The sequence below is a fragment of the Phyllobates terribilis genome, unplaced genomic scaffold (assembly GCF_046119375.1).
Source record: "Phyllobates terribilis strain yellow unplaced genomic scaffold, ASM4611937v1 Scaffold_1__5_contigs__length_1240528914, whole genome shotgun sequence".
Taxonomy (NCBI): Eukaryota; Metazoa; Chordata; class Amphibia; order Anura; family Dendrobatidae; genus Phyllobates; species Phyllobates terribilis.
In genome coordinates, this window is record NW_027362761.1 from 84,621,739 (window position 1) to 84,637,908 (window position 16,170).

The 16,170-nt window shown below is 40.7% G+C and overlaps 1 protein-coding gene across 2 annotated transcripts in view; it reads right to left on the reverse strand.

The window, feature by feature from the left end:
• GRIN3A (glutamate ionotropic receptor NMDA type subunit 3A) overlaps nucleotides 1–16,170 on the reverse strand; it is an 847,513-nt gene that overhangs the window by 81,855 nt on the left and 749,488 nt on the right. For both annotated transcript variants that reach the window (XM_073664672.1, XM_073664682.1), the window contains exon 8: nucleotides 121–285. In XM_073664672.1, coding sequence (XP_073520773.1) covers nucleotides 121–285 — 165 coding nt within the window. The remainder of the gene's footprint in view (nucleotides 1–120; nucleotides 286–16,170) is intronic.

Here is a 16,170-nt window from a genome sequence, read left to right on the forward strand (position 1 = left end):
TTACAATTTCACCAGGTGCATTCTATAGATTACAGTTATACTTTCGCTGTGCTATTTTGGAGTATAGACACTTGATATTCAACAGAATATTACTTGTACGAGTGATATAATTATACATACCTGACTAGTGTGAAGCCAATATTTTAATTTAGATTTCTTTTTAATTCTTGGCAAGACCAATCTAAAAACAATATGTTCTCCAATGGTTGTAAGAATAGACACTCCAATTCCTATACAGAGCATGACAAATAGCCCAGAGAAGTGTTTGATGCCCATTTGCAGAGTCTAGAAAAATAAAAAGCGTGAAAAATCAATTAACATAATAATTATAGTGCTGCATTATTTTGAGCAGCTGGACAGAATTTATCTTGCTTGAAAATTAAAATGCTGAAGCCAAAGGCTTTCAAAGTACAGTAGATGAAATATCAAAAAGGCTTATATTTCCCAAGATAAATCTCTGTGTGAAAGTATTAAATATATACATAAACTATTCTGTAGAAATCAGATTTATATTCATATACTGCAACATCAACTAAAATAAAACTTTCCTAATTTTATGGAACAAAGTGAAGTATGACTCAACTGAAAAGTAGCTCCAGCAACCAGCTAAACATATAACTAATGAAGTATGCATATTAGAAATAAGCAAATCTTTAGAAATTCAAATGCGCTACATTTACCAAATTATCTGACCAGGAGAGATTACACTCTACAGGAGAGAGAAAGAAGACCTGATCTAAAGAGCTTACATTCTACAAGGGAGAGAGAGAGCCCTGCTGATCATAGGAGCATACAATCTACAGATGAGAGACAGAGATAGAGGAACTTGCTGACCATAAGAGCTTACACTCTACAGGGGAGAGATGACTCCTCTGACCATAAGATCTTACACTCTACAGGTGAAAGAGAGGATCCTGCTGATCATAAGGGCTTATACATAACATGCAAAAGAGAAAGAGAGGACCCCACTGACCATAGGATTTAACACTCTACAAGAGAGAGAGAGGGAGAGAGAGAGAAGACCCCACTGACCATTAGAGCTTACAGTTTACAGAAGTGTGAAAGAGAGAGAGGATCTCGCTGATCATAACAGCTTAAACTCAACAGTATTGAGAGAGAAGAGCCCACTGATCACAAGATATTTCATTCTACAGGAGAAAGAAAGAGAGTACCCTGCTGACCATTAAGAGCTTACACGTTACAGGAGAGAGACATGCAAAACAGCTAATCTCAGAATGTTCAAATTTGCGGGAAACCGGGAATTCCAGAAAATCTATCTTCCATGGATCTACCCACTGATCTTTATAACTATAAATTGTAAGTTTAGTTTTAAAATTATGTAGGTATATGACAACTTAAGAAACGTCACCAAAATGCTGCTTTTCTCTATCTTTGGATCAATCATTTTAGAATCATGTGATAAATGTATTCTGATTTTTTCCAGTAACCATTTTCTGAATGTTCATTATGTGCAATAGCACAGCTTTCAGACTTTTTTTGAATGAGTCAATAAAAATCATCCATTGAAGGTCACACATTAGGGTCAAAGTATGGTGCAAGAAAAAGCCTTTGGAGTCAGTGTTTGTTAAAAAACTGTATGTGATGGAACTTTTTTTTATATTTTTACCAAGTATAGCGATCGAAAGTATATAGGAATCAACTCTTATTTTTAAGAAATTGTACCCTTGCAACGTTTGATCAGCTCACATAATCAATATTACATAATAGATCAGATGATGGGTGTGATCTATGAGTTCAGCTGACAATTTTAACCAAAAAACGCTATTACTTCATAATATGGTAAGAATCCAGGCTATGCATACACAGGGTAGGATATTTCTACAGCAATTGCATATTAGATTTTTCTGCAGTGTGTCTGAAAATTTACTGCTGTGCCTGGGGCACAATAAAGAAAGCAACTAGTCCTAAACTGAAGATCGCAGTGGATTTACCATTGGTGTAACCTGTGCAGCCCAAAAGGTAAAGGAGCTCACTTTCATCTCCAAAGCAGAAAGCAGCTTCTGCCAAATGAGCTTTTTGACTGCAATTGACCCTCATACTATTCTTGCACAGGGTCCGTTTTCTGCCTTGTATAATTAGACAAGCAAAAAATTGACTACTGGAAAGATCCCAAGGTCGCATCTACACATATATATCTCAGGATCAGGACACATCAGACAGTTCAACGTCATATAAAGGATAATTCAAAATTGAAGAAATGACGTACAAAGAACATTGAATATAAAATACTTTATTAATACTAATAGATTTAAAAACAGTATATACAAAAAATTCCAAATGGCAACAAATAAATCAGTAGTGAAACCATAATAGGTACCACAAAGTAGCACACACTAAATCAGGAACAATATATATAGGTATGAGGTTGGTCAGTTGGATGGAGTGTATAATACACACTAAAGTGCATAGTGCTAGCATAAACCTCCTTCTTGACACCCCCGGAAACGTGCATAGGGGCATTGGTACCATAGACTGGCATGCACATGTAAGTTATTAGGGTATATCTATTTTGGATTAGTTTGGCTTTGGATGTTTCCAATATAGGAGGTTTATGTTAGCACCATGCACTTTAGTAACTATTTATACTATATCATATGAGCCTTGTAGGTCTGGTGAATAGTTGCCATTTGGAGTTTTTTGTGTATACTGTTTTTAAATCTATTAGTATTAATAAAGTATTTTGTATTCAATGTTCTTTGCACGTAGTTTCTTCAGTTTTGAATTATCTTGTATAAGTAGAGCAGACTTATTGCTAGGGTATGATCCCTGACAACTTCATATGAAAAATATAGCTTTAGGCTTGGTCTATATGGCGTTTTTTTTAGCACTACCAATTTTAACTGTTTATCTAAAGCAATACACTGAGTTATATGGAATTGGGTGGATTGTAGCTGTCATTTAATTGTTTAAATCAATCATTAGTGTCAGGGAAATATTGAGGAATATTGAAAGTCTGTCATATATATTGACCATTTCTCCCTTATTCCCCTTTTGGTCAGTACAAAGCTGTCTCCATAAAAATCTCAGGACTCGACTCGGAAAAGAAATATGAAATATTGTGAGTTCCATACGTAAGGCAATAACGGGACCTAATTATATTTCAAACTCAGCCGGTGGTGGCAGTGAATAATATTAGTAATTGGGCTATTGTGAAGCTAACAGTGACCGTACGGAGGGTGTAAACATGTATTTCATGCTTTGGAACCCAGAGGTGTGATGTCATACCCTCACTGGTTGCTTGCCGATACCTACGCAGTGAGTAGTCTGGATCGCGTGCTCGCAATTCTGGACGAAATACTGACAGCGTGACGGCAATGGCGAGATATTGCGTGATCTCCCCGGTGTAGTCCCTGTGGAGTTCCTGACAAATTGGTGGCAGCGGTGGGATATTACAGAACATCAGTGGCTGGATTGAGCAATCATTCCTGTCACTGAAAACTTGCATGGTTCTTGCGAGAATTCTGTGCAGAGTTTTAAGAAATCAGACTCAGTGTTTTAATATATTTTATCTGAGACATTACAATACGTTTAGCAGTTGCATCCCCTCCCTTTTCTTGTTTTTCTGTCCTATCTTTTATTTGGCAATGATGGCTACATGTGGAGAGCCCTGGTATCACCAGCAGTCAGAGGACACTATCACTGCTCTCTGTGAGCTGAGACAGATTGACCCCACGGGCAAAACAAGGCCCAAATGATTGCTGAACTGTTGCAATGTTCTGCAGAGCACATCCGACAGCAGAGCCCTGATGATGGGGTGGCCAGCCAAGGCACGGACGGCACTGCTGCAGGGGTCCCAACTGTGATTGCCAGCCTTACCTGCAGCCAGGGTAGTGTGGACTTCCACCTGCAGATGACCGTGGAGCTGCTTGCCGTAGACGATCATGATGGTCGACTGCTGCTGATCCTGAAATTCCAGCTGAACGACAGGAGCGCCAGGCCCAAGCTGACAGAGAGGAGCACCAGGCCCAAACTGACTGGGAGGCTGCTGAGCGAAAGTGGCAAGATGAGCTGCGGCACCAGGTGGAGTTAGCCCAGATTCAGCTGCAGACCTCCACCACACAGACCCCGGAGTCCAACAGCACCAACAGCTTTAAACCCAGTCCTGAGCATTTTTCTGTAATGGAAAAGGATGGAGACTTGGACATATTTCAATGAGGCTTTGAAAAGGCCTGCAGCCAGTATCAGCTGTGCACAGACCAGTGGGCAAGGTACTTTACTCCAGGGCTCCAAGTAAAAGCTCTGGATGTGTTGGCTTCTCTCCCTTGAGAACAAGATGGAGACTATGAGGCCATCAAGCAGGCCCTAATAAAAAAAAGTACCAGCTGACTCCGGAGGTTTACCGGAAAAAGTTCAGAGCCCTCCAACGTGGACCACATGACACCTACAGTGACATGGTAGATGGGCTCAGAACCAACTTTAAGCAGTGGATCTGAGGACTGTCAGTCACCACCTTCGAGGACCTGAAGGATCTGATGGTGAAGGACCAGTTTCTTCATCTTTGCCCAGTGGAAGTGCAACAGTTTGTGCTGGAGCGGGAGCCAAAGAAGCCACCAAAGCAGCCCAGATTGCAGATACCTATGAGACCAACCGCACACCAGAGATGCAGAAGTCAGCTGTCGCCAGCTGGTAAGGTGGTAAGTCTACAACCACCCCCAGTGTTCCAGCCAGATGGCCCTCAGCGGGTTCTGCCCCATCTTCCATCGCCCAGCCAGCATCTGACTCCCGTAAGTGATATACCTGTGACCAAACTGGTCACATTAGCTGCCGGAGAGGCAGAAGATAGACCCCACACCTGTGGCCTCAAGACCTACTGCAGCCTTTCTTTTTGTGGGTGGGGTGGTTGGCCGGGCCCGGGAGAACTTACAACCTGTTACCGTGGGCAACACCGTTACTGTTGGCCTTAAGGACACTGGCGCAGAACGTGCCCTCATCCGCCCTGAGTTCTTGTTACCAGAGGAACTCATTCCTGGGAAGACCCTGACTGTCACCGGGTTTGGGGGTGTTCGCCGTTCCATACCGATGGCCCCAGTTTTCCTGGAATAATGTGCAGGGAGGAGGTTAAGGGAAGTGGGGATGTCGGAGAATCTCCCCATTAATTTGCTATTGGGAACTGATCTGGGACAGTTAGTTGCCCGATACATTCCTGACAACCCTCCCAGATCTGATATGTCATGTAATGCCACTGTCAAAAATGTCAATGTGTTGAATAATAAAAGTGTGTTGTGATAAAAGAGAACTCAGGCACCTCACCCCACGGGTTGATGCGGCTGAGGATCCCCTAAAGCGAGCCAGCATAAGTGCTATGCGCAAGGGAAGCAGGCAGGGACACAAGGAAGCAAGTCATTCCATGCAGGTGACCAGTGTCACGTCAGATAGTGACATGGTCAATGGTAGCTGCCCCATGACTTGCTCGGCTCCAGAGGTGATGAGGAAGGATGGGGGGAAGCACGGGGATCATAGGGAAAGTGGTCCTGTGCCGCCGACCAGTGTCACGATGGACTGTGACAGGGCTGGGCGTAGCTCCCCCATAGGGAGCACAGCTCCCAAGGTAAAAATGATGGCAGAAAGGGTAGGCTCCACAACCAGGCAAAGTGAAAGAGATGTGTGTCCCCCTGTCTATCAGGAGTATGAGAGGAAGGCACCCATAGCCTGTCAGAGGGATGTAAAACATGTATCCCGAACCGGTCAGTGTGATCGGAAAGCTGGATCCCCAGCTTGTCGGATAAGCAGGAAGGGTGAACCAGGATGTGGGCTTAAAGGGGCGATCAGTAAATCCCCCCCTACGCCACCTCAAAGAGGGGGAGATGTCAGGGAAATATTGAGGAATATTGAAAGTCTGTCATAGATATTGACCATTTTTCCCTTATTCCCCTTTTGGTCAGTACAAAGCTGACTCCATAAAAATCTCAGCACAAAGCCCCAATTAACACAGTCATGAGTAAGGTAGTAACAAACTGCTGGCAGCCAAGAAGTGTTATAACTTAGTTAAGATGTGAGCATCTTGTCCCTGGAAGACTCAGGGGGTGATTAAAACGCAGGATTGCCATAATTTGCGTGTAACTGGGAAAGCTGGTTTCCCGAGCTTCAAAAAGAAGTTTATAGACACTTCGACTCCGAAACTAAATATGAAATATTGTGAGTTCCATACGTCCGGCAATAACGGGACCTCTATTTTTAGTGGCAGAATCAGCCGAGGGATGTATACATAGTTTTTCATTGCTGCAAGCAAAATCAGGGAGCTGTAGCACAAAAACACCTGAATAGCAGCTTGCAACTATGTGATGTGTGGTCTCTAACTGAAGGTAAAATCATAATAGAAAATATGATATCACTTTTGGGCTTCTGAGATCAACGCGCGATAAATTATCCCAAAAAACAGGTTTTTAATACAAGTCTGAAGGGTGGAGCCCAGCCCACAGGGGGGTCTATCCCTACAGCATAAAATAGTATGTTGAGAGTGCAGCCGTGTTCTTTGCCATGTCCATAAAGCAGAGGACCCTGTTCGATAACAGTGTAAATGGAGCATGTCCCCTCCACCTATATTGAATTGTCGCAGCGGTCTTTATAGTGTAAGTTTCTCTTTTTTTAATCCTGCTTTATTTGTATAACTGCTTATGTATTTTAATGTCACCTTTGTAACATCCTTGTATATGTTTTTCTTAAACACTGACTCCCTTTTGGATTAAATATAAAATGTAATACTTGTGTTTCTGTTGTCCTGTAATCGTTCCCTTCCCCGAAGCCATATACGCTACCAAAACGCAGTCTTCCGGCCAGGCCTGTATTATATTTCAAACTCGGCCGGTGGTGGCAGCGAATAATATTAATAATCAGGCTATCGTGAAGCTGAGAGTGACCGTACGGAGGGCGTAAACACGTATTCCATGCTTTGGAACCCAGAGGTGTTACGCCATACGCTCACTGGTCGCTTGCCGATTCCTAAGCAGCGAGTAGTCTGGATCGTGTGCTCGCGATTCTGGACGAAATACTGACAGCGTGATGGCAACGGCGAGAAATTGCGTGACCTCCCTGTTGTCATCCCTGTGGAGTTCCTGACAATTAGCATTACAAAAAGTCACTGTGTAGCCCAGAGGCCTTAAGTCTCAAGTCCGTAGAAACAAGACCAGGATTCAGCTGGATTACTATTGTGCAGATCTATGAAAATGTCAGACAGTATCTTATTCTCCCTATCAGATTATTATTAATCCGATTTTTTTGAAGAAAAAAAAATTACTGTAAGTAGAGAAATTCTAGAAAGAAAGTCATCAAAGCAGTTTGAATAGAATCCCAATAAACCTCCATCCCATGATGATCTGTTTTTCCATGGATTAAAACATGCTGACATTTTAATATATTTGTACTTTACAAATCCCACTAATCCTTGAAAGAAATGATGCATACTGCTGTATGTTCACATAGTCTTCAGGTTTTTATGGATCGCCATCACGTACCTGTAGCATGAGTAGTTTACAATGCATCTTTAAGACGCCTATTAATAAAATAAACTGTCACTACTACTTGGCAATCTATTTTCATTTTCTTATTTCTTCAAGGAAGTAATAGTTTTCTTAGCTGAATTATACATTTATCTTTGCAAAGGAGATTCTAAAGCCTGGGATATTAAAGTATTTCATCATTATGTAACATGCCTATAATATTTTGACTGATAAAACCAATCTGTTACTGTTCTTAAACTTGTTATCAGGATACATGGTTCCAAAATATGAAATTAAACAGGTTGGCTGAACTGATGGAATATACTTTTAGAGCAACTTCATGAGATTTAATCCATCTTTGTTATACTGCATGAATAATCCTTGCACACCGAGATGGAAGACAGACTTCATTTGTCTGTCAGGTTCTCGTGGGATATTACTTTTCATTGTAAAAGAAAATAATGTCCCCAATTTTAGGTTTTTAAAATAGCACATCCACTTAGATCTCCCTGCCTACCATCAACTGTGGATAAAAAATGACTTTGGGGAACAAGATGAAATATGACAAGCATACCTCTATGGATTTACAGCATTCGTAATTTTATCTATTTTATTTTACTTAGAGCTAATTATGGGAAATTGTATCCAGCTTTCTGTCAGGGCTAGAGCAAGATAGAATTGCTTCATATTGGACCTTCAAATTAAACACTGTGTATGGGATTTCTAACAGAGTTTACTGTATTTTGAATGCACATTTGTATAGGAGAAGTGATTAAATTCAAGTGAATCTTTACTTTTGATCATCTTTTTGTTATTTTTCATTTGTAAAGGTCTACCAATTAATGATGGATGAGTGTGATCTGCACTGGTTGATATTCGATCCAGATAGGGGTGCTCGATTGAGTATTGAGCAGTGTTGAGTCCCCGTAAGAAGCTCATGTGAATTTTCTGAGCAGCTCGCCGCTCTGAAGTGGGGTATTCCTCTGTCAATCAGACTCTTTGTGAAATGTAGCACTCCTGGGATGTGTTGAGAGAGAGACAGAGTCTGTCAATCATTCGGAAAAATGCTTGAGTTTCACATTCATTTCCATTATGCTCGCTATTGGAGCACGTCCAATTGTCTAATGTGCTCAATTTGAGTACCGAGCACTCGAGCATTTAAGTGCTCAATCAACACTACTAACAGTGTAAACTCTTAATTGTTGATAGAGATTTATTTTACTAAGGCTACATTCCCACAATGAGCTTTTGGTGAGTTTTTGATTTTTTTCGGCACAATTTCTGCACCTATTAAATAAGGCCACATGCACATGTTCAGTATTTGGTGAGTATATCTAAGCCAAAACCAGGAGAGGAACAATCAGAGGAGATGTATAATAGAAACACGTCACCACTTCTGTATTTATCACCCACTCCTGGTTTTGGCTTACAAATACTGAGGTAAAAAATGCACCAGATACTCAACATGGCCTTAATTAGGTTACTTGCATTTTTCATTGCGTTCTTTAGTGCATTTTTTTACATGCGTTTTTGATGCACTTTTTAGCTCATGTTGGTATGTTATATTTTACACAAAGATGCTTTATTTTTGATACAGATTGCACTCGGACCGAAACTACGGTGGTCTGCACGAGCCCTAACTGATTCATTGATAAAAATCAATGGATGAAAGAAAAGTTCAGACGGTTTATTTGCATCAGTAAAAAAATAAACACATGAGAAAAAAAAGAGCAACTAGGATGTAACAAGGTGAAACCTCAGACAAAAATCAGTCTATCTCTCTCAGATGGTAACATTCATGGACGTGTGAATTTAACCTATGGCCGGGATCAGATGACCAAAAGAAAAGTCACCCAATTTTCATCCAGAAAACTCAAATGATTTTCAACAGTATTGTCAGCCGTATTCCATCTGTCTCCCATCCGTGTGTCTGTATATTACATTTGTGTGACATCAGTATTTATTCATTAACAGTTTAAAATGTACATGATCACACAGAGTTTCCTAGATTAGTAATGGCAATGGATTGGATGCAATACAGAAGATCTGAAAGGGATCCTATTTTTTTTTTTTTTGCACCAATAGACTTTAACAGGTGATTTTCATCCAAGATACAGTAGAGAATGGAGCATAATGCGATTTTTTTTTTTACATGGTCCATGTGAAAAAACAGTCATCTGAACAGAATTACAGAATTGAATTACCTTGATCATTGCGCAGTCCGATTTTTATTCAGACAGAACATGTCCATATAATACGCTCGTCTAAATGAGCCCTAACTCCAGGTTCACACAAGCATATGCAAAATCACCCAGAAAAAAATGATGTTTTTGCATCCGTATTGTGTTTCAAATGCCCATTTTTCATATGTGTATGGCACCCTATTTCTGTTTTTTTATGAACATCTGACATCTGTATTTCTGTTTTGTACATCTTTATGGCATGCAGTTCTTACAATATGTGAAAAATGTAATAAATAATAAAGGTCAAATACAATTTCCTATCTTAATAATTGTAAGGGATCCAAGAAAAAAGCATGTAATCCGTTTTTTTGCACACTCCTTGACATATAATGGGAAAGTGTGATCCTGAATACAGATGAATGTAGTGCAAGCTGCAATTCTATACATGCCGACCATCGGTTACAAAATGTTCATGTGAAATAGCACATTGACTTGTCCGCATGCTGTCAGTTTTGCATACAGATCGCACACAGACGTCTATCTGGATGACAGCTATAGCTTATTCTCTTCAGTATTTGTATGGCAGCAAAATGTTCCCTTTCTCACAGATTTTGCACCTGTTGTAATGAAAACCAACTCTCCATGCACGGACTTCCTTGCGAGCCTTATGTTTATATCAGTAGCCAACCTGAGGGCCAGAACGGCAGGAAGTGAGTGGCAGCCTGAAGCAATCAGGAGACAGGAGGCATCTTAGATTCCCCAAAGCCGGCCAAAGATGTCAGCTTTTGCTTGTCTTACAGCTGTATCCCTCCCGGCTCGCTCATACACTTGAACGCTCAGCTTGGCCCATCTGCAGACATTGCCGGGTTCAACCAACTTTCATTAGATTTGCATAGGGGCCTTGTGGCTCCCTGTAAGCATGAAGCTAAACTGTAATCATGCATAGATTACAGCTCTGCCCCAATGAATCTGAGATATAAAGCAGCCATTGAATAAGCCTTTATAAATATTGATAGCAGGTAAGCATCAAATATAGATACTGAGTCCATAACTTTAAGGTTCTGTCCAGTTTTGCAACCGTTTTTTATTGTTCCAGGTCATCTAAAATAAAACATGAGGCAACTTTGCAAATAGAATTAAAGAAAATTAGTGATGAGCAAGTGTGCTCTCGTTTAACCCTTTAACTGAGCATGCTCGGGTGTTATCCGAGAATCTTCGGCGTGCTTGTATATTATGTTCGAGTCCCTGCGTCTACATGATTTATGGCTGTTAGATAGCTTCAACATGTGAGGATTCCCCAACAAACAAGCAATCCCTGCATGTGTTAAAGCTGTCTAACAGCCATAAATCATGCAGACGCACTGATTCGAACATAATAAACGAGCACGCCGAAAATACTTGGAAAGCACCCGAGCGTGCTTGGTTAAAGGGTTAAATGAGCACAGGCACTCATCACTAAAGAGAATTTGTCAGCAAGTTTTTACAGTGTAATCTGAGGGCAGCATGAATATTGGGCTGAGATCCTGATTCCAGGGATGTGTCACTTACTGGGCTGTGTTTTGTTGTTTCAATACAATCAGTGTTTTATTAGCAGGAGATTATCACTAAAGGACTAGGTGTCTCTAGCTTCCTAGTCAGCTTCTCTATGCATCTCCACTCCCACCACTACTTAGAAACTTTCTGTTGATATAAAGTGTCAACATAAGCTGTTAATCAGTGGTGTAGGTGGGGTTATACAGGGCTTAGCATTTCAAGCTGTGCTAGATTTGCAGCAAAGAAAACTCAGATTCTATCAAAATGACAGCAAGTAGACCAGTAAATGATTGCTGTAATCAGGGTCTCAGCCCCTACATTATGCTGCTATCGGATTACATAGTAGAAACCTGGTGACTGATTTCCTTTAATAAAAAAATAACTTAATATATTGCTTTTGCTTATCCTTTGCATTTCCCTAGGTATATACTACAAGCCTACATATTGCAAGCAAATTGTACATACATTAAGAATTATTAAAGTATAGGTGGAAAAGTGTATGACTGCATGATCAGACTATACAGGACTTACTTGTAGTCTGGCTGGAACTGTGCCATGAAGACACATAGGTCTGCATAGGGTATACAGTATAAAGTCAAAGTATATTTTTAATTATACTCTGGAATATTGAAAAAAGGTCCCTATAATGCACATTGTGTACATAGTTTTTAACCCCATTCCAACATGCCAGGTGAGAGTGCATGGGGGATTGAATAAAGAGAGTGCTTGCTGTGTTACACAGTTAACACCTGACAGTAACTACCGTGATTGAAGATGACTATGATTGCAGCAATATAACCCCCTTAGCTAATGCAGTCAATAGCAACTGCAGCATCTAAGCGGTTAGACAGGGCTGTAATCCTCTGTCACCCCATTAACTTTCCCAACCTAGCACAATCGCGGGGAAGTGAGAGGTTTTCATGTTTGCCATTATTGTATTCCTTTAAAGCCCCATCAGAGGAAAGTGGACATTCATTTTGAATGTTATTCTAACAACATCAGTTTATAGCAAACTTACTACAAATGGGGTTGTGACAATTTCAGATTGCTTGCTGCATATTACTACCAGCTATTTAGAATCGCTCATTTTCTTTACATTTCAAAACATGTAAAAATGGGTTTCTAATGATTGAGTCCTAAATGTTAAGATGCATAATAACATTTAAGGTTAATTAATCCCTAAATTCCAAAGTGAAATGTACTTTGTTCTACAGTGCACACTTAAATACACACATAAATGCACACTAAACCACAAAAGTTTATCTATAAAGTAGGACAATGATTCTTCGAGAATTTATCATTCTGTTATCAAGAGTTTAAAATACAACACTTTAGGGAATGTGAAGCTCTGAATGAAAAAATGGCAACCTGGTAAACGCCCCAGTGGAATGGGACTATTTCATGCCTAATTAGCAGAGCAAAGTAATCCCTAAACACTATTTTATTCTTGCTATGGAAAAGGAATCTCACTTTCATTGGCAGCAATAACCCCATTATCGCAGAAACTTGGTAGTAAAGCAATAGTTAGGTATAATAGTTCTTAAGGAATTAACTGTTAGTTAACCCTGTACTGGCATTGTATGTACTGTTACCCTGTTAAATGTCACTGTCAATCTCTGCCAGTGGAATTTATGGGCTGTTCTAAGTGTCCATCTGACCTACCATGGCACAATCCCGGCTTGTTCATGGGTTACCACGCTAGCCGGGAATCTGCTGAAGAGTGACCCTTGTGCCTGTTATTTCACAAATGCTATGAAGACCAGTTTGTGGCAAGGCTTTTTAAGAGACTGTGATTTTTGCTATATATAGCAATACTTTTGATAATCAGTCATTCGCAGGTTCAAGTCTTATATAGGGACTATTAAATACAGTAAAATTAGGAAAAAAATATATAAAAGTTTGAATTAACCCACTTTTCACCCATTAAAAATAAAGTAAAAAATCTACAAATATGTGGAACGCTGTGTCCAGAAAAGCCCAATCTATTAACGTATAAGATTAATTAAATTAACTGAACACCGTGAAAAAAAACTCAAAATGCCAGAATTGCAGTTTTTTGACTACCCATACACCACAAAAATTACAATAGGAAGTGATTAAAATCTGCCCAAAATGGTATCAATAAAAACGTCAGCTCATGACACATAAAAGCCCTGACACAGCTCTATTAACCCCTTTACCCCCGAGGGTGGTTTGCACGTCATTGACCAGGCCAATTTTTACAATTCTGACCACTGTCACTTTATGAGGTAATTACTCTAGAATGCTTCAACGCATCCCCCTGAGACTGTTTTTTCGTGACATATTGTACTTCATGATTGTGGGGAAATTTCTTCAACATCACTTGTGTTTATTTGTGAAAAAAACAGCAATTTTGCAAAAATTTTGAAAATTTTGCAATTTTCAAACTTTGAATTTCCATGTCCTTAAATCAGAGAGATATGTCACACAAAATAGTTACAAAATAACATTTCCCACATGTCTACTTTACATGAGCACAATTTTGGAACCCAAATTTTTTTTGTTAGGGAGCTATAAGGGTTAAAAATTGATCAGCGATTTCTCATTTTTACTAGTGATGGGCGAGCATTTAAATGCTCGGGTGCTCGGTGCTCGGGTTGAGCACATCGGAATACTGTGAGATTCGAGCATTTTTCAGGCGGCTCCCTCAGGCGGTCTGCAGAGAGCCTAAAAATTGCCCAAATCGATTTGAACAGTGCTCAAATGATATGCATGGGGAAGATCCCTGGAAGCATTTCTGACTCCAAGGTCACTTCTGTCAACAACATTGTCAGAGTATTTTCGCCACTTTTACGGGCTCACAATAAAACATACAAAAACGAAACCAAAATGGATTTTCCTGGGAATTATGTTAAGGAACATTCTTTCCAGGGTAATAACTTGTTTATAAAGCAAAATGAATAACCAAAAACAAAAACACTCCTCCACACCTTGCGCTATGTTCACACGTATGCATTTTTGCACTTTTGCATTGCTTTCAATCTTGACAAATGCATTCACCAGGAAATGTCATTTTAACATTTTACAACCTTATCTGGCCATGTGGTGTGTGAGACATCATCAAACACATCATGTTTCATTTATGAAGGAGGGACTCTGAAAGTCAATAAGCCTATTTTTATAAAGCCATCAGGCGGCCTTTACTATTCTTGAAGGGCCAGCAGTAGGCCCTCACTATTCTTAGAGAGCCATCAGCCGGATATGTTTTATTGTTCCCATTACTAAAGAATGGGTCTTCCTTACTGGTATTGCATATGCAGTGTGTGGCAGGGCTGCCCAAAATTTATATGCACCCCAATACCACTTTAAAAATTTGGACGCACCTCAATACCCTTTTGAAGAGACTTAGAGGAAGGCCTCCTGAAAACAATGTTCCCATTATTGGGAAGTGGGTATCCCATTCTGTTTGCCTATGCAGTGAATGCAAGGGTTGCCAAAAAACTGGAGGCACTCCAATGCCCCTTGGAAGAGACGTGGAGGTCAGCGGGCCTCCTAAAAACAATGTTTCTTTTATTAGGAAGTGGGTCTCCCATTTTGTTTGCCTATGTAATGAATGCAAGGGTTGCCAAAAATTGGAAGGCACTCCAATGCCCCATCGAAGAGACGTAGAAGGCCTCCTGAAAAAATGTTCCCATTATAAGGAAGTGGGTCTCCTATAGTGTTGGCCTATGCAGTGAATGCAAGGGTTGCCAAAAATTGGGAGGCACTCCAATGCCCCTTGGAAGAGATGTGAAGGAGGGCCTCATAAGAAATGTTCCCATTAGAAAGGAGCGGGTCTCCTATACTTGTAATGCCCATGCACTAAGTGTATGAGCCGACAAACATTTACCTCTGGGGGGTATAGATGAACATACTGTCTAAAAAAATTTTTTTACAGGCTTCATAAACACCCTTTAAAAAAATTATGTGAGTGTTGCATCATGGACCATGGTCACCCTGGTGATATGGTGGTGAAGGAAGAGGATGAGGAGAAGGAGGAGGACAAGAGCAAATAGCCAAAATCAGGAAGCATATACCCATGTGTGGGTATGAAAAGGTGCATGGGAAAACACCTCCCAAGAAAGACACTGGATTTGAGTTTATGTTACGCTGCTATCATTCGATGGTGTTGAGAAGTCTGGCCCAATCCATCCCTTCTTCATTTTTAGAAGAGTCAGCCTGTCAGCATTTTCACTTGACAGGCGGATGCGCTTATCAGTTATAATTCCACCAGTGGCACTAAAAACCCGCTCTGATAAAACGCTAGCGGCAGGGCAGGCCAGGACCTCCAAGGCGTAGATACCCAATAATTATAAGGCACAGAGGAATCACGGAGGACGTTGGTATGGTCGGCAAGGTACAACCTCAGTATCTTCCAAAACTTTTCCCTCCTTGTGAAAGTACCCCACACCTCAGGGATTGTGCGATGGGAGGGGCTGAGAAAATTCTCCCAGAACTTTGACTGTGTTCCCCTGCCTCTGCGGGATTGAAGTTGTGTCTCTCTCGCCTGTACTCCTTGGTTGTCCAACGAACTGTGACCTCTACCGCCACCGTTTTCAGATGGGAATTTTTTTAATAGTTCTGCAACAAGGGCCTTCTGGTACTGTCCCATTATTGTAGACCTGTCCACCTCAGGAATAAGAGATATAATGTTCTCCATGTATCGTGGGTCTAGAAGTGTCACCAACCAGTAATGACTGTCACCCAAAATTTTGTGAATGCGAGGGTCAGGGGAAAGGCAGCGTAACATAAACTCAGCCATGCGTGCCAGACTGCTAACAGGCAAGACTTCCGTGTCTTCACAAAGAGGACGACTGACCATGCTCTCCTCCTCCTCCTCTTTGTCCTCAAGCCATCCACGCTGAACAGATGGTATGACAGTTGTGCAGGTATTGCCGTCTATAGTGCATGAAACTAGCTGCTGTTCTTCCTCCTCCTCTTTCTCATTGTCACCCAATCCACGTTGGGATAAGATAAGGCAGGGCTGTGTGGAATCA